The 22,830-nt window shown below is 39.1% G+C and overlaps 1 protein-coding gene across 1 annotated transcript in view; it reads left to right on the top strand.

Annotated features, from left to right (window-relative positions):
• LOC133258058 (ATP-binding cassette sub-family C member 4-like) overlaps positions 1–17,080 on the top strand; it is a 119,200-nt gene extending 102,120 nt beyond the window's left edge. Inside the window, exons 23-25 of the mRNA XM_061434397.1 lie at positions 7,609–7,781; positions 8,218–8,323; positions 15,527–17,080. Of these exons, the coding sequence (XP_061290381.1) occupies positions 7,609–7,781; positions 8,218–8,323; positions 15,527–15,661 (414 nt within the window). The 3' untranslated portion in view covers positions 15,662–17,080. The remainder of the gene's footprint in view (positions 1–7,608; positions 7,782–8,217; positions 8,324–15,526) is intronic.
• The last annotated feature ends 5,750 nt before the right edge of the window (positions 17,081–22,830 follow it).

The following is a 22,830-nucleotide window of genomic DNA, read 5'->3' on the forward strand; positions in this document are numbered from 1 at the left end:
CCACTATGTAGAGACAATAATAGTTTCTCATTATTAAATGAAAGATGTGAATGAGGTCAGACCAATAAAATAAGAATGTTTCATAGTAAAGTGTTTATAAAAGTATATTATAGAGTTGGACTGTGAGAAGACAGAAGACAGAGATTCATGCAGTCATGTCTGATTCTTTGCAAACCAAAAGACTGTAGCCTGCCAGTCTTCTCTGTCCATGGAATTCTCCAGACAAGAATACTGGAGTGGGTTGCCATTCCCTTTTTCCAGGGATCTTCCCAACCCAGGGATTGAACCTGAGTCTCCTGCATTGTAGGCCGATTCTTACTGTCTGAGCCATCAGGGAAGCCCTGGAATGTGAGAATGATTATTTATTGGTGATTATGTCATTTAAATGCTGCAGCATGAATGCAGGTAACAGAACCCTGGAGAATGTGCTAAGTTTTTATATGGAGAGGTTCATTTTTAGAGGATTTTCTGTCATTTATGTCATGTTTTCCCAAAACATTTTTGACTATTAACTTCCTGTTGGTTTGAATATTTAATGCAAATTATTTTGTGTATTTGCCCTCATTTTACAAATCGATTCTACTGAGGGCTGAGACTCTAGATTTCTAAGCCGTAGACAGTCTTCAAATTCCTCATAGGACCTAGCTCAGTCTTTTGCTTCTAAAATGTAAGCACATGCATTCCTGTACACTAACAATAAAAGATCAGAAAGAAATTAGGAAACAGTCCCATTCCCATTGCAATAAAAAGTATAAAATACCTAAGAATAAACGTATCTAAGGAGGCAAAAGATCAGTACTCAGAAAACCATAAGATACTGACAAAGGAAACCAAAGATGACATAAAGAGATTGAAGGATATGTCATGTTCTTGAATTTGAAGAATCAATATTGTGAAAATGACTATACTACCCAAAGAATCTACAGATTCCATACAATCCCTATCAAATTACAATTGCGTTTTTCATAGAATTAGAGCTAAAATTTTTATGGAAACACAAAAGATCCCGAATAGCCAAAGCAATCTTAAGAAAAAATGAAGTTGGGGAAATTAGGTTCCTTGGTTTCAGACTACATTATTAAGTTGGCCAAAAAGTTCGTTACGTAAGATGTTATAGAAAAACGCAAATGAACTTTTTGTCAAATTCAGTGCAGTGCTACAGTAATTAAGATGATATGGTACTGGCACAAAAAAACAGAAATATAGATCAATGGAACAGTATAGAAAGCCCAGAGATAAACTCACATACCTATGGTCACCTAATCTATGACAAAGGAGGCAAGAATATAGAATGGAGAAAAGACATCTCTTCAATAAGTGGTGCTGGGAAAATTGGATGGCTACATGTAAAAGAATGAAATTAGAATACTCCCTAATACCATATACAAAAATAAACTCAAAATGGATTAAAGGCCTAAATATAAGGCCAGACACAATAAAACTTTTAGAGGAAACATAGGAAAAACATTCTTTGACATAAATAAGCAACTACTAAATTTTTGATTGCTCTCTTCATTTCAGAGAAGTGTGGCATAGTTCTTTAATTTTGTTGTTGTTGTTAACACAAAATCTGAGTGATTGTTTGTGTTGTTTTTAATTGATGTGTTTGTCATTTAATGTTACCTTTCCAGGTAAGCTCTGAAATCTGTAATATGTAGATGAGCATTAACTGTGAGTGAGCAGATTTGGAGGCCTGAGAATTTCTGGACAGTAATTCTGGTTTCTGAAATATGTCAGCACTGAGTCTTAGTACACCCACCCAGCTTTCCAGCAATGTGGGAATTTTGTTTTCTTCTTCTTCTCTTCTTCTTCTTTTTTTTGTTTTTGTTTTTTGTTTTGTTTTGTTTTGTTTTCTAAGTTTTACTTTTTTTAATTTAAATTTATTTATTTTAATTGGAGGCTAATTACTTTTCTTAAATTGGGCCAATTGTTTTACCTTCTCCTGCCCCAAAAGAAGTGCACCTCTGACTTTATTTAAGTTTGTGAGTCTATAATGAAATTCTAGAAGAGAAGAGGGGAGAGCAGTTAACCATCAAATATAATAAAAATGGGATGATCCACTGATACTGAATTCACAGGGCAGATTTAATGGTGAAACTATGACATCTTAAAAAAAAACTGGAAGTACTGGTAAATTATTTTTATATTTGTTTCCTAGATTATATCTTTTTTCACAGATTCTCAGGTAGAAAAATTACTCTAGGATTTTAGGACACATTGTTCCATGGACAGAGAGGCAACGTTAATATAAATTCTAAAAATGATGAAGTGGTAGAAGGGGAAGATAATACTAAGATCTACCTTTATTTAAACTACATTTGGAGCTTTCTATAAAAAGAAATAGATAGATGTGAATCTATTTTAAAAGTATGGTTTAAAAAAATATATGGAAACCAGTATGTGATTTCCATGTGTTGCTTCTGTAATTGACCTTTTTAATGTTGGTGATATCATCTACAGAAATCATCCCATCACTGTGTTTCTCTAGAAACTGCTTCTTTATGACTGTTTTAAAGAAAACCTACCAAATCTTTCATTGAAAACAAACAGCTGTGATAAAGAAAAATTCCTAAAGAAATAGAATAATGGGGTGATTTATCACTCTGTGTGTGCGTGTGCATGCTTGGTCATGTCTGACTTTTTGTGACCCTCTGTGGGACTGTAGCCCACCAGAATCATCTGTCCATGGAGTTTTCCAGGCAAGAAATACTGGGGTGGGTTGCTGGTTCCTCCTCCAGGGGATCTTCCCAAACCAGGAATTGGACCCACATCTCTTGAATCTCCTGCATTGGTAGGAGGATTCATAACCAATGAACCACCTGAAAGCCCATTACTCTAAGAGGTATTACTAAGTCAGTGAGGTCAGTTTTTAAGTGAACTCAAAACCCTAGTTATTAGTTTGTAAATGGTGCCAAAATGGGCATGTGAACCCAAACTCCCAGGGGGGGGCCTGAGAGTCAGTAGGAGAGAACCGCTATATTTTCCTCTTTAAAAGTCCTCTAATTCTGTTTCCTTCTTATTCCTTGGAAGAGATGGACATTCAGAAGGGAGGCAGTCCCATGGATGCTGCCCATCTTATCTTGGTTATTTTTCAAAATATGCTGAAGATGATATCAGATCAGTCACTCAGTCGTGTCCGACTCTTTGTGACCCCATAAATCGCAGCACGGCAGGCCTCCCTGTCCATCACCAACTCCCGGAGTTCACTCAGACTCATGTCCATCGAGTCAGTGATGCCATCCAGCCATCTCATCCTCTGTGTTCCCTTCTCCTCTTGCCCCCAATCCCTCCCAGCATCAGAGTCTTTTCCAATGAGTCAACTCTTCGCATGAGGTGGCCAAAGTACTGCAGTTTCAGCTTTAGCATCATTCCTTCCAAAGAAATCCCAGGGCTGATCTCCTTCAGAATGGACTGGTTGGATCTCCTTGCAGTCCAAGGGACACTTAAGAGTCTTTTCCAACACCACAGTTCAAAAGCATCAATTCTTCGGCGTTCAGCCTTCTTCACAGTCCAACTCTCACATCCATACGTGACCACTGGAAAAACCATAGCCTTGACTAGATGAACCTTTGTTGGCAAAGCAATGTCTCTGCTTTTGAATATGCTATCTAGGTTGGTCATAACTTTCCTTCCAAGGAGTAAGCGTCTTTTAATTTCATGGCTGCAGTCACCATCTGCAGTGATTTTGGAGCCCCAAAAATAAAGTCTGACACTGTTTCCACTGTTTCCCATCTATTTCCCATGAAGTGATGGGACTGGATGCCATGATCTTCATTTCATCTTCAAAATCTTCATTTTCATTTAAGCCAACTTTTTCACTCTCCACTTTCACTTTCATCAAGAGGCTTTTTAGTTCCTCTTCACTCTGCCATAAGAGTGGTGTCATCTGCATGTCTGAGGTTATTGATATTTCTCCCAGCAATCTTGATTCCAGCTTGTGTTTCTTCCAGTCCAGCATTTCTCATGATGTACTCTACATATAAGTTAAATAAACAGGGTGACAATATATAGCCCTGACGTACTCTTTTTCCTATTTGGAAGCAGTCTGTTGTTCCATGTCCAGTTCTAACTGTTGCTTCTTGACCTGCATACAAATTTCTCAAGAGGCAAATCAGGTGGTATGGTATTCCTATATCTTTCAGAATTTCCCACGGTTTATTGTGATCCACACAGTCAAAGGCTTTGGCATAGTCAATAAAGCAGAAATAGATGTTTTTCTGGAACTCTCTTGCTTTTTCCATGATCCAGCAGATGTTGGCAATTTGATCTCTGGTTCCTCTGCCTTTTCTAAAACCAGCTTGAACATCAGGAAGTTCACGGTTCACATATTGCTGAAGCCTGGCTTGGAGAATTTTGAGCATTACTTTACTAGCCTATGAGATGAGTGTAATTGTGTGGTAGTTTGAGCATTCTTTGGCATTGCCTTTCTTTGATATTGGAATGAAAACTGACCTTTTCCAGTCCTGTGGCCACTGCTGAGTTTTCCAAATTTGCTGGCATATTGAGTATAGCACTGTCACAGCATCATCTTTCAGGATTTGGAATAGCTCAACTGGAATTCCATCACCTTCACTAGCTTTGTTCATAGTGATGCTTTCTAAGGTCCACTTGACTTCACATTCCAGGATGTCTGGCTCTAGGTCAGTGATCACACCATCGTGATTATCTGGGTTGTGAAGATTTTTTTGTACAGTTCTACTGTGTATTCTTGCCATCTCTTCTTAATATCTTCTGCTTCTGTTAGGTCCATACCATTTCTGTCCTTTTTATCACAATAGATAAAACTCTCAAAATGAATCATCAATGTGTTTCTTCTGCTAAAAAATAAAAACAAAACAGCTTAGATTCTGGACTATGAAGTTAAGCACGTGGTCTGTCCTGTCAAAACTGGGGAAGAAATCATGCAGTCAAATGTTCGATATTGATAGTGTCTCTGTTTGGACAGAAGTGTGTCTCAGCACACAGGAAACTAAGATACAGAAACCTGGGCATCAGCAGCCTGTGCATCAGGAACCACGTGGTTCAGTCCTGGCTGTGGGACAGGTCACATGCCATTTGCCAGGCCTTGTATTTAGGTGAATGGGGTGTCCTTTTACTTTCTTTCCTGCCGGTCCTGCTCTAGTAAAAGCTCTTCCCTATCTGTTGATTGCATTTCCCTGTCTCCTTTCAGCCCACAGCAGCCTTTCTTTTTGAAAAGTAATAAGGTTCCACAAAATATATAAACTATATGACATCTGTGTTGACCTCCTGTGAGGGATGTTGGTGCCTGGTTGGTAGATAGAGTACATGTAGTAGGTTACAGTGAAATGTTTATGGTGATAGAATTAGGGTGCCTTCAATTTCAGTGTGTTTTTCAATGTTGCTATACTCTATTATTTTCCAAAGCTCAAAAACAATCTGAAGAATTCTGTACTGAGATGTATAATTTTGAATAGTATTATTCATATTATATGCATATTAAATCATAACTTTTTTCAGTGCTTTCCACTCTTTAAAGTGTGATGTTGTGGTACCTTGGACCCAGTTAATTGTTATAAGAATATATTCCTTTTACACTTACACTTAATAAGAAAATAGTGTTTTATAAAAATTATTTATCTATGTGGATTTGTGTTCTAATTTATATGAACAAATGTGTCACACAATGAGATTCACTTATGCCTTCATTCATACAGCCAACAAATATCTACTGAGAGCTTGTTAGACAGGCATTGTTGCAAACTCTGGGGCTATCACAGTCATCAAAAGACAAAGTCTCTACCCTTTTGGAGCTTAAATTCTCTTGGAGAAGATGGAAAATAAGCCAATGCATATGTAACAAGGTCTCAGTGCTGACACATGCACAGGAGGAAAATGAAACAGAACATGAAGTGTACTAGCTGGCAATTATTAATAATGGACAGTATCTATTTTATCTGCCATAAATTCTACATGTACTGATTCATTTTATACTCTATCAGTGTTAAGAGGTACACATCTTAACATCTGTAAGTTGTAGAAATGTTTATTAAAAGTTGGATTTCACCTTTAAATACATAAATGTACACCTTGTAAGAACAAGGATATTCTCTTATATGTCTTAACACAGTTATCTCAATTAATAAGCTCAATGTAATATTATACTATTATCTAGTGTGTTTTCAGATTCTCTAGTTGTGACTCCTAGTTATTATTGTCTACTGCTTCTATTGTCCTTTTTTCCCATTTTAACACTTAATTATAATTTGATTTTATCATTACACTACAGAAGGCCTTCATATTCATATATTCTCATAACCATCCCTGATGTAGAAATGAAGACAGAGTCTCAGAAAACAGCATTTTCTGAAAAACATTTCCCCTCACAACCCTTTGTCCTCATGAAGTAGACATGGGCAAACTCGAAGGAAAGAATAAAATCAAATTAGTGATGAGATGTCATCCAAGTCAGAGGCAAGTGTGAGTCAGGATATCAGTCTTAAGTAAGTCCAACCACTTCCATCACAGTCTGAATCTTACCCTTTAGATTTTGTGTACTTTTCATGCTAACATTACCCACCAATACCATATTTAATCCTAACTCAGAATTCCCCTTTCATGGGATTAGACTCCATCAGGAACACAGTTCAGGTTCACATTTATAGACTTGCTCCAGCATTTAGGATACCTTAAAAGTGAAAAAATTAAAACACTGCTCACTGACTCTTGGTGTGTTGCTATCTGACATTATAATGTGTCAGATAACTTATCAGCCATCACTCATCAATCTGTTGATCTCTTAATTTGAAGTGTATTTCTTCTTTGTTCTTTGAGTTTGGTTCTTGCTCTATAATATTTTTCCAAAATAAATATTTATTGAACTGACCCCTGCCACCAAATGTACTTTCAGATTATATTTGGCAATTAAAAGTTTGTTTTTTTCTAATCCATGAGTACAATTTTATGAAGATAGAGTAATATAAACATCACCTATATCCATATTCTGGGGGAAATAAGATGTTGTATCTTATTTCTCATAAGTTTTCATTCACTGTGAGACATTATGACACTGAGGAAAATGCACTTTATTGCTCCACTATTTATAGAATTAAATTTGGGAAAGAACCATCACCAGAGCAGGTTCCAGGATTACTAATGTATAGGTTGTATTTGCCATTGTTTGAATTTGTGTATTTTAAACTTCACCAAATGATAAAGTGCTGGTAAGATTTTATCTTCAGAGAAAAAGACTTTACTGTAAAAATTTTTGAAGTTTCTCTTTATTGTACCAACTCCTATGCAAAATGAACTTTGGGAAACTTGAGTCAACCATGAATATTGTTTTAATTTTTCTGTTTAAACCACATTGAGAGAAATAGCTTCATTTTTTGAGAGACTTCTTTAAACCCTAGGTGGGGTTTCTGGAGGATACCCTGTGGTGGGGATGGGTGACATTGAGACCTTTCTGTCCTGACTTGACTCCATCATCTTTCTCAGTGAACGCTTTTTGGAAAGAGCTCTCCCCTTCACCTGGTTGTACATGTAAGATACATAAGAAGTCCTGAGGATGTTAAAGTTCTAATGTGTAAGAGGCTTTTCAACTTCGGTAACAGTTTGCTTAGGAAAATGCCATTCTTTCTGTATCCACAGGCGCAACTTAAAGACACCATCGAAAGTCTTCCTGATAAAATGAATACTGAATTAGCAGAATCTGGATTGAACTTGAGTGTTGGACAGAGACAACTGGTGTGCCTTGCCAGGGCTATTCTCAAGAAAAATCAGATATTGATTATTGACAAAGCCACATCAAACGTGGATCCAAGGTATGGAGCTGAGACCCAGGAAACTTTGAATCTGACTTCTAAATGTGGTAAATGGAAAACATTTAGTGATGCTTAGGAATGTTTCTAAGTGTTCTTTTGGCCCCATTGGTATTTCTTGGTAATAGTAATTCCAGAAAACAAAGGAAAAGCCAAGACATGTTATATGGGGTTAATGTTGTTATGAGGCATTCTGAGAGAGTTAGATTCCTAAATCCTGCTCCTTATAATTTCAAGCAAGTTTGAGGGAAGATTATTTTCCATCATTTTATGAAAATGGTAAATTTCCAAATAGACTTTTTATACTTAGTTTTTTAGGAACAAGATTATATGTTAAGGTATTGATTTTTAAAAACATCATAAGAGTATCATGATATTTTTTAATTCTTAAGCTGATTTTCCTGTCTTAACTGAACTAAATCAATATCTTTGATTCTAGAACTGATGAGTTAATACAAAAAAAAATTCGTGAGAAATTTGCTCACTGCACTGTGCTAACCATCACACACAGGTTGAGCAATGTCATTGACTGTCGACAGATATTGGTAAGACCCTCACCATTTTAGTTGTTTTCATTTATGTTCAATTTTTCTGTGCATAAATCCTTATAAAACTTGAAAGGAACCTCCAGTAATGTGATTTTCTCTTAGTTTCTCCTCTCTTTCCTGAAAATCGTTGTTATTTAGTTGCTTAGTCATGTATGACTATTCACAAACCCATGGAGTACAGCATACCAGGCCTCCCTGTCCTTCACGATATCCCAGTTTGTTCAAACTCATGTCTGTTGAGTCCACGATGCCATCCAACCATCTCATCCTCTGTCATCCCCTTATCCTCTTGCATTCAATCTTTACCAGCATCAGAGTCTTTTCCAGTGAGTCAGCTCTTCATATCAGGTGGCCAAAATAGTGGAGCTTCAGCATCAGTCCTTCCAATGGATATTCAGGGTTGATTTCCTATATGATTGACTGCTTTGATATTCTCTCAGTCCAAGGGACTCTCAGGAGTCTTCTCCAGCACCACAGTTTGAAAGCACAATTCTTTGGCACTCTGCCTTCTTTATGGTCCAACTCTCACATCCATACATGACTACTGGAAAAATAATATAGCTTTGACTAGATGGACGTTTGTCAGCAAAGTAATGTCTCAGCTTTTTAATATGTTGTCTTAGTTTATCATAGCTTCTCTTCCAAGGAGCAAGTGTCTTTTTAATTCATGGTTGCAGTCACTGTCCACAGTGATTTTGGAGCCCAAGAAACAAAAGTCTGTCACTGTTTCCATTGTTTCCCCATCTATTTGCCATGAAATGATGGGACTGGATGCCAGGATCTTCATCTTTTGAATGTTAAGTTTTAAGAGCTTTTTCACTCTCCTCTTTTCACCTTCATCAAGAGGATCTTTAGTTCCTCTTTGCTTTCTTCCATAGAGTGGTGTCATCTGCATATCCGAAGTTATTGATATTTCTACTGGCAATCTTGATTCCAGCTCAAGCTTCATCCAGCCTGACATTATGCATGATATGCATATACATTAAATAAGCAGAATGACAATATACAGCCTTGGCATGCTCCTTTCCCAATTTGAAACTTATTTGTATTTCTTGCTTTAGAAATAGACATACCATGTTTTATTGCACTTCCCAGATACTGCATTTTTACAAATTGAGAGTTTATCATAACCCTGCATTGAACAAGTCTATGGACACCAGTTTTCAAACAGTACTTGATCATTCCATGACTCTGTCTCATCTTTTGGTAATTCTCATTATATGTCAAACTTTTTCACAACCGTTATAGTTGCTCTGGTGATCTGTAACATCAATGCTACTGCTATGACTTGCTGAAGTCTCCTCTGTTGGTTAGTATTTCTTTTTTAGCAATGCATTGTTTTTAGATTAAGGTCTGTACATTGTTTTCTCAGACATAATGCTATTGCACACTTGATAGGCCAGTGTCATGCAAACATAACTTCTGTATGTTCTGGGAAACCAGAACATTCATATGACTCACTTTACTGCCATATTCACTTCATTCCAGTGTTCTGGAATTGTACCCACACTGAGGGATGACTGTATCTCCTTCCTTTCTGGAAAACAGGTGACTGTGTATTCTGAAAACTTTAATGTGGATATAAAGACAAGTCAATCTGCTTCAAAGCCTGATGCTCCAGAGGGCGGGTGACTGACCTCAAGGAGTAGCTGGGAAAGTGACAGATGCTGATGAAGGGCATAACTGACAGGGTTGTCACCATAAAGTCCTATCATTGCAAGTGATAAGGTGTAATAATTACATTTTATTGCATGTGAATACTTCTACAGAAAGATAGATGAATATGTTTTTTTAATTCTATTTTTAATTGAATCTAATCCATAAAAATATATTTTTGTTATAAAAAAGCAATAAATGTACAAGGTAGAAATAGGAAAATAAAAGAAAATCTCATAAAAGGAAAATTAAAAAATACCCATTACCCGAAAGTGGCAGTTATATAATGCTATAATATTATTTGGATAGTATTAGAACCATTTTAGTAATTTGTTTTATTATGCAAAACAGAATATTTCATTACTAGAATTTTTATGTATTCTTAAAATTCCCCATGTCATTTATTTTCCACAGCTCAGTTCTTAAAGCTGCCTAAAATTTCATCATAGGGATAGAGCATAATTAATCTCAAACTTAGACATCTATATATTTTCCAAATTGTCACTTTTATAAAAAATCTTGAAATGATTAGATGGATATGGTTTTCTTCACTGTAATTAAATCAGAGAAAGGGCTTGTTGGGAAACAGGTGTGACTTAAATAATAGCTTTGTTTATCTGCTGTCTCTTTGAAGGGATTTACCGTGCTTTGGTTCATTAAGCACCATTCATGTGTCAGGCTTAAAATTCTATTTCACAAAGAAGTTCTCTCAATATTAAGTTTATTAAACATGATGGAGTCATAATGACATCTCATATAATCTTCCTTACTTTCTCTGTTGCCACAACAGTGGAGCAAGACAGACAAATTAGAAATGCTCTTTATCCTAAGACTCACTGCTCTGTCTCCACTAGAGGGTTCTTCCTGTAGTTTTTAAGAGTAGCTTGGTGCTCATGACCTTCTTTCTCTGCAGCCAACAGCCCAGCTCTTCCCTCCAGTCTCTGCACACTGCCGCCTTCACATCATTCGGATTCTCCTGTTAGTGTGAACAAAGGAAGCATGTGACAATCTGCAGTTGCTCTAATAGTGTTATCTGTGGTCAACACTTTCACTGTCCTCAGTTAGAGAATTCTCTGGAAATGAATGATGAAGAACCAAAAGCAGAGCTGAGAAACTCAGATCCCACCTCTTTTTTTTTTTTTTTCTGGAACTCTCTTGCTTTTTTTGTTTTTTGTTTTTTGTTTTTTTTTTCTTCCAATTTTATTTTATTTTTAAACTTTACATAATTGTATTAGTTTTGCCAAATATCAAAATGAATCCGCCACAGGTATACATGTGTTCCCCATCCCGAACCCTCCTCCCTCCTCCCTCCCCATACCATCCCTCTGGGCCGTCCCAGTGCACCAGCCCCAAGCATCCAGCATCATGCATTGAACCTGGACTGGCAACTCGTTTCCTACATGATACTTTACATGTTTCATTGCCATTCTCCCACATCTTCCCACCCTCTCCCTCTCCCACAGAGTCCATAAGACTGTTCTATACATCAGTGTCTCTTTTGCTGTCTCGTACACCGGGTTATTGTTACCATCTTTCTAAATTCCATATATATGCGTTAGTATACTGTATTTATGTTTTTCCTTCTGGCTTACTTCACTCTGTATAATAGGCTCCAGTTTCATCCACCTCATTAGAACTGATTCAAATGTATTCTTTTTAATGGCTGAGTAATACTCCATTGTGTATATGTACCACAGCTTTCTTATCCATTCATCTGCTGATGGACATCTAGGTTGCTTCCACGTCTTGGCTATTATAAACAGTGCTGCGATGAACATTGGGGTTTATAGTCCATCTTTTGGTTTTATATTCTTTGTTTCTTCCTCATCTCAAACCTCTTCTTAGAATTTTTCCTACAGAAGTGAAAATCAGAAACGGTTGTAACACCCCCACCTGAAAAGCATAAAACAGCTCATACCTAACTAGAGTTTTACTTAAATTCTATTTTTCACATTCATGGAAATTTTCTTTCATAAACCTACATGCTACAATTAGAACATGTGAGAAGAGAAAAGCTCCTTCAAAAACACTCCAAGAGATTTCACTCAAGTTTTCAGAGGAAAGATAACTAACACTGAGGTAGAAAGTACAGTTGGGGAGATACTTTATGAGGGGGCCGCTTGTGTGCAAGGCAGCAGCTTTGGGAGAGTGGCTGTGGAGGTCACCCTAACCCAGCCTTCATCTCACCCCACTGAGAAGAATGATTTACTATTTAAAGACCCAAGACAGGATTTTGAGTTAATACTTGCCACATTGTCCAGAACTGAGAAAATCACAGGCACCCATTTTACTGATGAGGACCCACCTTCCAGGATTGGACAGCTGTCCCGTGTCATCACCTGGCAGCCAGAGACAAATCTGACACTCAGACCTTCCCCTCCCCACTCTACTTGTTGCACACTGGGATCTCTCTCCATTGTTGTCATCACTTCCCAGCATCTTTCTTATCAGGCTTCTCCTCCATCCTCTCCTGAGCACCACCACCTCTTGGTGCACTGACCCACCTCTCGCTGCATTCTTCTTTATCACTGATGACATCCTGCCAGTGAAAATGGATCAAATTATCTTGCAGTTGGTCCATTTCACTTTTATGTCTAGGACAGCTGTCTGGAATATCTGCACATAAACAGGCTTCATAAACACATCTTCATTGAGCTTATGTAACTGACTTACTCATCCAACATAATGTATTTGTACTTAACCTACTAGAGCTTTATAAACAATTCAGGGTTGGGGTTCCTGGAGAGATCCTATGGGTTCAGGGATTGTTATCATACCAACTTGAATATGTGTTTTAGTTTATAGTTTATCTTGGGTTATGAGAAGAGTTGGGGACCTAACGGGAGATTGTAGGAGCTTTTTCTTATAAGGAATGTTAAAAATCCAAAGTTATACCTATTTTTCTGTACATAACAAGAATTTGGATTTGCTTTATGTTTATTTATTCTAAAATATCTAGAGTCTTTGACTAAACCAGTAAATGTAAAGGCTAAGTTGGTAAAATTCTATTTCTGGCCTTTTTTCAGTCTGTGTCCCATCTCAGCTCTTGTAGCCCCTATGTGAGCCTTGGCTTTTAAGTTTTATTAGGTTCCATTTGTTTTTCCTTTTATTTCTTTTGCTTTCGGAGACTAATCAAAAAAAAAAAATTGCTGTGATTTATGTCAGAGTCTTTTGCCTGTATTTTCATTTAGTTTTATAATTCCCAGCCTTATATTAGATCTTGAAGCCATTTTGAGTTTATTTTTGTGCATGATGTGAGGGAGTGTTTAATTTCCAATATTTTCAGGTGTTCTGCTTTTCCAGTACTATTTACCATAGAAACTGTCTTTTTTCCAATTCTTGTGTACTGTTTCATAGATTAATTGATGTAGATGTGTGGAGACCAGTGTTTTAAAACTGCAGTTTTTCTTCTTCAACGTCAGGAGTGGTAGTTATGTTCTGTTATCTATGCTTAAGTAGAATTGCACATTTGAGACATCTAAATTGACATGCCAAGTTACAGGGCTTCCCTGGTGGCACAGATGGTAAAGATTCCACCTGCGATACAGGAAACCTGAGTTTAATCCCTGGGTCAGGAAGATCCCCTGCAGAAGGAGATGGCTACCCACTCCAGAATTCTTACATGGAGAATTCCATGGACAGAGGAGCCTGGTGGACTACAGTCCCATGGGGTAATAAAGAGTCAGACATGACTGAGCAACTTTCACCGAACATTTAAATTGTTATGCAGATGTGAAAGCGAAAGTTGCCCAGTCATGTCCGACTCTTTACCATCCCCACTGTCCATATGATTTTCCAGGCAAGAATACTAGAATGGGTTGCCATGCCCTTCTCCAGGGGATCTTCCCAACCCAGGGATCAAACCTGTGTCTCTTGTGTCTCCTTGTTTGCAGGCAGATTCTTTACCCACTGAGTTGCCTTGGAAGTCCATTAAGTGGATGGAACAGATTCGATTATTCTCAGACTCTTTTGAGAAAGCTGTCCTTAGCAGTGATTCACAGTAGTAAACAAATGATTAACAAGAAAATGGCATTTATGAGACTAATAGGTGTTTCCAATTAAATGCAAAGGATAAAATTAACTGTTGGGGGGGGGGGAGAAACTATGTCTTATTTAGAGTTCCTGCATATTCTGTTCTTGCTGGGTCTTCCTTGCTGCACAGACTTTTCTCTAGTTGCAGCGAGTGGGAGCTACTCTTCATTGCAGTGTGCAGACTTCTCATTGCATGGGCTCTCTTGTTGTGGAGCACGGGCTCTAGGCATGTGGGCTCAATAGTTGAGGCTCCCAGGCTCTAGACCACATGCTCTGTAGTTATGGGACATGGGCTTAGTTGCTCTGTGGGATGTGCAATCTTTCTGGACCAGGGATGGAACACAAGACTCCTGCACTGGTAGGCAGATTCTTTTACCACTGAGCCACCAGGGAAGCCCATCCAGCATATTCTCTTAATATGCATTTATTCCAAATATGACCTAAATGAAGAATTAAATACTACTGAACATCAGAACTGTTTTTATAATTATATCACTTGGGCCAATTTTTTCAGACACTTTTCCCCCGTCCAGAATCATTAACCAAAGTCACTAATAAGTAGAAAGGCAGAGTGAAGGACCCCTTCCTCTCCCTTTCAGTTTGCATTTAGCAGACTTATTAATGAGCAGTAAAAGGGGTGAAAGGGAAGCAGCTGAAGAAAGAAAGAAAGAAACAAGAAAAGAAAGATAATTTGTGGAAATAGATTCAGATCCTAGGCAGTTCAGGTTGGGCTGGACCCATGTGCTCTGTAGGCCATGATCACTGGAATTTGGAGCTCAAATTCTTTCTTGCTTCTTTAGCCTTATCCAAAGAGAAAAGTGGATTTCTAGATATTTCTTCTGTGCAAAGCAGTTTTTCAAAAGCTGCTTATGTACCAGCTCCTTTTGCCAGGATTTCTCTTTCAGAAGAATACACTATGACCACATCCAGCTTCAAGAAGCATCTCAACCCCTTGGACAAGGATTCTGTTCCTCTTAGAAGCTGACACAATCCAGGATCCTTAAGAAATCCTGGGAGCATTTGCTTTTTTCCCCAAATATTGCTCAGATTCTCAAATCGACCATTAATTTGTTGTCAGGGCACTGCCCTCTGGTTTGTATGACATTAACCTATTTTTTAGGTAAATGGAGTTTGATTTTCTTGAATGAACACATTTGCCAACTCTGTGTATCTGTAAAAATTTCCTCAAAGCTCAGAGTCTGAGTGCTAAAAGTGCTAATGATAAAACCCCAAATGCCCTGAAGAGAAAATAAGATGCTATAGAGTACCAGTAGCCATAGTCTAAAGCTTCTATTTTCTTTATTTCCTATAACATTATAATATTAAAAGGTCAGGTTAGGCCTTTGTCTGCCTAGTAAAACAAATTAATCAAACTATTAAAACATCAGCCAGCCCTACTACCCAAATAGATTTTCTGTTTCCCTATCCTGCCACTTTTTGAAATATTGTCTGAGTTATAATATGTTACTTGGAGACATTATGTACTAATGGGTTTCTTTTTGCTGTTTACAGGTTTTGGATTCAGGGGAACGGAAAGAAACTGGTCAGCCAAATAATTTGCTGCAGAATAGAAACAGTCTGTTTTACAAAATGGTGCAACAACTGGGCAAGGAGGAAGTAGCTGTCCTCACTGAAAGAGCAAAATAGGACAGGCAGTTGTCATTAAAGTTTGTCTTCAGGTTCCTTCTTCACAAGATCTCTATCAGGGGTCTGATAACAAGCACTCTGTGGCCTTATAAACCTCTAGAGACTAAGCTTCATGAATGGGTCTTAACAACACAAGGCGGGTTAAGAGCAGGTCTGCTGAGAATCTGCAGCAGTGGTGGGGGTGGGGTCAGCATGTGTGCACCCTTCTGTGTGCACACACATGTGCCTGTGACAGAGATTTCAGATTGGACTTCCACACTTCTGGACTCTGGGTTTAGATTCTCATAGAGCACAGACCACTCTCATTTTGCAAACCCTTTACATTCATTTTGATTGGTGCTCAGCATATTTGTGATGCAAGTTCTGTCAAGGAATATCCAGGAAATTTGAGATTTCAGGGGATAATTTTTGAAACATTCTTATTCTAGGAAGATCCTCCAGGGAAAGGTGTAGGTCTCTTCTGTTTTCTAATCTGTGAAGAAAACTTCTACATGATACTGTCAGCTTCTCCCTAATTATTTGTTGTTTAGACTTAGGTGTATTTGCCACTCAACACCCCCAGGCTTCCTCTACCTTCTAGAAAGTGAAATTGTCATCAGGACAAATCAAGAACTCACAATACCGTCACACTGTAATCTGAATTGTGCTTGAAGGTTTACAGAGCACTTTCTCAGAGATGAGGTGTGTGAAGCACTAAGCACTGTGCATGGTGTGAGGAAGGTGCTCGATGGGTAACACAGGTCACATGACATCTTCCTAAGAAAGGTGAGATGGTAACTGAGGTCTAGTTTAAGAGACTTAGCCATTGTCAGACAGCCATCTGTAAGTTTTTCTGGAAGAAGGTGGGAGTGGGAATAGGGTTGATGGGAAGATGGAGGGAAGGAAGGTCTGGTGTTCTTGACCCTTGACATGTGTGGTTTTTGGTGGGATAAGGCTTCCAGCTGCCTGTGGTAAGGCTTCCCCATAGAAAACTCATCTCTAAGTATTAAATTATGGGTGTGTTTTCTATTCTTCATACTTTTGTGCATTTCCCAGATTTTCACTTGTAAGTAGAATAGGATTACTAGTTTAATATTTTAAATGTCTCAAAGAAAACATGTCCCAGTATCCTAAGTACTACTATATAAAAGATGTATCTAAAATGTGGCCTTAGTTCATCACTGTCTCATCTCAACCCTCCTTAGAAATGAGGAAATGCAGAGCAGTACCGTCCACTGCTCATACTGTAGGAGACTTTCTGGGTTGCAGAGCTGACTGAAGAGATGGCAGAGTTAGAGTTCATACTTAGGTTTAGGGACAAGGAAGTCTGAGTTGTGAACATTTCCAAAGTACTTATATTGTATGCAAGTATAGAGTGTGTGTGGACAAGGCAATGGCAACCCACTCCAGTAGTCTTGCCTGGAAAATCCCATGGATAGAGGAGCCTGATAGGCTGCAGTCCATGGGGTTGCTAAGAGTCAGGCACGACTGAGTGACTTCACTTTCACTTTTCACTTTCATGCATTGGAGAAGGAAACGGTAACCCACTCCAGTGTTCTTGCCTGGAGAATCTCAGGGACGGGGAGCCTGGTGGGCTATGGGGTGGCACAGAGTCAGACACTACTGAAGCGACTTAGCAGCAGCAGCAGCAGCAGCAGCATAGAGTGTGTGTGTTAGTCGTCAAGTCACGTTTGACTCTGCAACACCATTGTCTGTAGCCTGCTAGTCTCCTCTGTCCATGGAATTTTCCAGGCAAGAACACTGGAGTGGGTTGCCATTCCCTTCTCCGGGGATCTTCCCAACCCAGGGCTCGAACTCCAGTCTCCCACATTGAGGACAAATTCTTTACCATCTGAGCCATATATCACCGTATATATTTTTTTAATGCTTGAAATTCACAGAGCACTTTCATTAATTCGAGTGTCTGCCAGTCATTGAAGACTTGATAAGCATTTGTCATTTTCCGGGTGAGAAAATCACAAACCAAGCAGGAATCTCCCAAACCCTTTTGGTCTTTCCACCGTAGGCATTTCACATCAGAAAGAGGTGTATCCACCTGTGTCAGAGTTTTCATTTAAACAGTGTGTTATCATTATATATTATCAAGACATTGAATAATGAGAAATAGATCACAGAACTTCTGATAGATCCAAATCACATAAGATAATAGGTTTCAACAACCTCATTTTACAGGTGATGAACCTAAGGCCCCTTAGAAGGAAGGTGGCCCTATGTATATAATTGGTGTTAAGTTAGTTTGCAGCAGACAGAGAATGAGAAATCTTTTCTTTCAGTAAATGTTTTAAATCAAGTGTAACATACATATAAAAACAGACATGGGTCATAGAATTAGAAATCTTGTGCTTCCTGGTCTAGTAATCCTGCACCTATTCTAACAATATTCAGGGTAAGTTACATTTGTGTAGTTCTTCTCAATTTATTTTACATTGTTCTCACATGTATGATTTCACGTAATCTCATCATGGTCCATTTTTATCCATGTCATGGTTGGGGAGAGTGGGTCCAGGGCTCACCTAAGGTCACAAAGCTGGTCCCGGAAGCACAAGGGGGCAATTGCTGGGGGAGGCTGAGGGCCACCCTAGGTACTGTGTTCTGTGTCAATTCTGGGAACACTGCTTCTTTCACGTGGTAGCCAAGATGGGGCCATCATGCAAGTTCACAGAGTGGCAGAACCTCACTCTTGAGTTGGAGTCCTGCCACTGGGTCAGGTCACCTCTACAGAAAAAAAAAAAAAAATGCATTTCTTGATCCTCATCCCAGTTGAACATCTTCTTGACATTATTTCTGCATACTCTGCATCCTCTTAGGTAAGCTGTCAGAATATCAGGTTTTGGATTGCAAGCATCAGATACCCATGCATTGTTCAGAGCTATAACACCAGGAGCGTTAGCCTAAGTCATCAAAATTTTCACTCTAATAGAACAGAATTCATTCATCTGAAAAGAAAACTCAACAGGTGACAAAAGGTGCTTCCAAGTCACATTTTTTAAAAAATACATAGTTCAGGGGAGCTGAATCACTGTCTGATTGACCCTTTTAGATGATCCATGAGATAACAAAGAAATTACATTTCAGATACACAAAGCTGAAGGGGCATTAGTTTGCTAGGACTGCCATACAAAGTACCACAGAGTAGACGACTTAAACAACATAAATTTATTTTCTCACAGCCCTGGAGGATGGACATCTGAGGTCAAGGTGTCAGTAGGGTTGGTTTCCTCTGAGGTCTCTCTCCTTGGCTTGGAGATGCAGTCTTCCCTCTGTGTCGTCATAGGGCCTTCCCTCTGTTTGTACCTATGTACGGATCCTCTCTTCTTGTAAGAACTCCAGTCTATTAGATTAGGATCCACCTGTTTGACTTCATTTTAACTTTTTGCCTCTTTAAAGAGCCTGTCTCCAAATGCAGTCACATTCTGAGGTACTGGCAGGTTTAGGACTTCAACATGTAAAATTGGAGGTGACACAGTTCAACTCAAACAAAGAATAAATGCCTGTCATTCATTCTGTTCTGTGATGAAGCAGACCTGGTTGAAGTTTTTTGAAGTTTCTTTGCTCCTGGTGTGTAACAAAGGTGTTATTAATCTACTCATGAAATCACTTAATATAGCCCAGAAGTTACAAAATCCTAATATCTTAGTTCTAGGCGCCTGGATCAGTTTGAATCGATGGAGGAGGCACTTAGCATTCATGTGGCCTTATGTCCCCCGAGGCCTCTTTGCCTCAGGTCCTCACCTGTGTGTAGAGCAGGGATTACAGCTCTGCCAGTTTCCTCACACTCATTACAGGGATCAGATGAGAGAACAGGTGCTTAAATGCTTTGAGACTATAGAGTGTTTTACAGTATATTAAAAAAAAAAAGTGGGATCATTTTTCCAACCCGCAGAATGGGAGAAAATAATAGCAAATGAAACAACTGACAAAAGGGTTATTTTCCAAAATATACAAGCTCCCCATGCAAGGCTTCCCTAGTGACTCAGGCAGTAAAGAATCTGCCTGAAGTGAGGGAGAACCCTGCAATGTGCAAGACCAAGGTTCAATCCCTGGGTCAGGAAGATCTTCTGGAGTAGGAAATGGCAACCCACTTCAGTATTCTTGCCTGGAAATTCCCATGGAAAGAGGAGCCTGGTGGGCTACAGTCCATGGGGTTGCAAAGAGTCGGCGATGCTAACACTACCACACTTCCATGCAAGTCAGTTCCAGAAAAACAAACAACCCAATCAAAAAGTGGGGAAAAGACATAAGCATATATTTATTCAAATAAGACATACAGATAGTTAACAAACATGAAAAAATGCTCAACATCGCTCATTGTTAGAGAAATGCAAATCAAAACCACAGTGAGATATCACCTCACACCCATCAGAATGGCAATCATCAAAAAGCCTATAAACACTAAATGCTGGAGAGGGTGTTGAGAAAAGGGAACCCTCTTTCATTCTTGGTGAGAATGTAAGTTGATGCAGCCACTATGGAAGACAGCATGGAGATTCATTAAAAAACTATGAATGAAACAACCATATGACCAAGCAATCCCACTACTAGGCATATACTCTGAGGAAACCAAAATTGAAAAAGACATGTGTACCCCAATGTTGTAGCAGCACTATTTGCAATAGCTAGAACATGGAAGCAACCTAGATGTTCATTGACAGATGAATGGATAAAGAAGCTGTGGTATGTATACACAGTGGAATATTACTCAGCCATAAAAAGGAACACATTTGAGTCAGTTCTAATAAGATTATTATGAACCTAGAACCTATTATATAGAGTGAAGTAAGTCAGAAAGAGAAAAACAAGTATCATATACCAACCTGTATATATGGAATCTAGAAAGATGGTACTGATGGAATTATTTGCAGGGCAGCAATGGAGACATAGAGAACAGACTTATGGACCTGGTGGGATGGGGGTGGGGGGAAGAAGAGGGTGGGATGTATGGAGAGAGTAACATGGAAACATATTACTGAGTGTAAAATAGATAGACAGTTGGAATTTTCTATATGACTCTGGGAACTCAAACCTGGGCTCTGTAACAATCTAGAGGGGTGGGATGAGAAGGGAGGTGGGAGGGAGGGGACATATGTATACCCCTTCAAGAAGGAGGGGACATATGTATACCTAAGGCTCATTCATGTTGATGTTTGGCAGAAACCAACACTGTTCTGTAAAGCAATTATCCTTCAATTAAAAAAGAATTAAAAGGGGTCATTTTTAAAAAGGCTGTAGTCAGAAGCCTTGCCTCCCAACAATAAAATAAATATATCCATAGTTCTTCTAAGTAGCTTCAGAGACTCTAAATCACAGATCCCCAACCACTGGACCACAGACTTGTACCACTCCATGGGCTGTTAGGAACTGGGCCGCACAACAGGAGGTGAGTGATGGGCTGGTGAGCAAAGCTTCATCTGCTGCTCCCCATCACTCACATTGCACTTGAACCTCCTCCCCTCTCACCCCTGTCCTGTCTGTGGACAACTTTTCTTCCATGAAACTGGGTCCTTGGTGCCAAAAAGGTTGGGGACTGCTTCTGCAAATGATTAAAATGTATTTTTAATAATAAGTTTTGAAACAAATCATACATATACTACCAGGGTCCAGCCCAGTTTGGATCCAGGGATTCCCTCGCTAGGACGGCGTCGGCGATTAAAAGAATAGATAAAGAGATAAGGAAAGAATTTTGCAGTTAAGAAAATAGAGGAGAGAAAAGAGGCTGATATTCCTTGGTTTACGCAGGAAGCCAGTAAAGCCCCAGCATGGGACTTTGTCTGTTCACGTAGGCCACCGGCGCCCTCTCGAATCGCGGAAGGTGCCCCACCTTAGGCACCTTCTTGAGTGGGTCTTAGAAGCCCAGGCAGGAAAGTGAATGCAGAGGGCCCCTGTGCTCCAGGGAAATCAGTCTGAAAAGGAAAAGAGAAAGAACATCAAGGGGAGACCAAGCCTGATGAGCAAAGCCCGCACTTTATTTTCCAAAGTAGTTTTTATACCTTAAGCTGTGCATGGAGGATAATGGGGCAAGGGGTAGAGTCATGCAAGGTCAGCAGTCCTTGATCCTTATTGAAGCCAGACTTTCTTTCTGCAAACTTGTCATATGCAAAAAGTTTTAGGTGATTTACATCATCTTCTAGCCAGGAGGCCTGTTAACATTTTACGACCCTTTCTTCAGAAAACTTACTTTTTTCTAAAGGTGATTATTCTAAAGTCAGGTTCCACACTCCAAAAGTATTAGATAAAGTTGCATTCCTATAGGGCAAAAGTGTGGTGGGCTATAACAAGAAAAGGATTAACTCAAAGGTCCAAGGTTACAAACATTAAAGCTACTACTTACATTTCTATACACCAACTATATTAATCAATACACTCCCACGGACACAGTAGGTAAGGGATATGGAAATCTGGCAGCAAGCATTAGCTCAAAAAAGAAATCCTCTACTAGTTCTATTCTAACAATTTTAACTCTCTGAGAAGCTCTGCATTGTTAGAATATCTTAAGCTTCCTGTGCCTCTCATGGTCGGGAGGCTGTGAATCTGAACATACCTGTCAGGCAAGCTAGAAAGTCATCAGAGGGGTTTGAATTGAAACACTCCTATTATGCCCAGGATAATTATTAACTAGAGCTCTAAGTTAATTTTCTTCAGAGAAAGGTGGTCGGGGATAGGCCCCCGTTAATGTCAGGGGAGTTGGTAAAAGTTATAAAATAGTAAAACAGACAGATTTTGGTTTTGGGGTAGATGCTCAGGCAGGTCCAGGGAGGGGGAGGCCCCTCGAGCTCTGACTTGCCTTGCTCATCAGAGCTCTCCCACATGACCTTGTCATGGGTGGGGACTCCCGTGCTGGCTCCCAGCAATATACTGCTACAAAATTTAAAATCTTTTAAAAATACTTTTTAAGAATTTATGAACAGAATGTAAGTCACCCTTCACTCCCGTCATCACAGAGCTCCTCCCCAGGTGGAGCCCCAGAACCACTGTTGACTGTCTTGTTGACTTCTGTGCATCAGGAAGAACTTGTGAACATGTGGTCTTCCTGTTTTTAAGCAGAGGTGATAGCTATTCTTTCCTTTTTCAGCTAATATTATATTTCACATTATATCAATGCATATAGTTGTCTCATTCCCTTTAATGGCTACATAGTGTTACAGTTCGGAGAAGGCAATGGCACCCCACTC

The sequence above is a fragment of the Bos javanicus genome, chromosome 12 (assembly GCF_032452875.1).
Source record: "Bos javanicus breed banteng chromosome 12, ARS-OSU_banteng_1.0, whole genome shotgun sequence".
Classification (NCBI taxonomy): domain Eukaryota; kingdom Metazoa; phylum Chordata; class Mammalia; order Artiodactyla; family Bovidae; genus Bos; species Bos javanicus.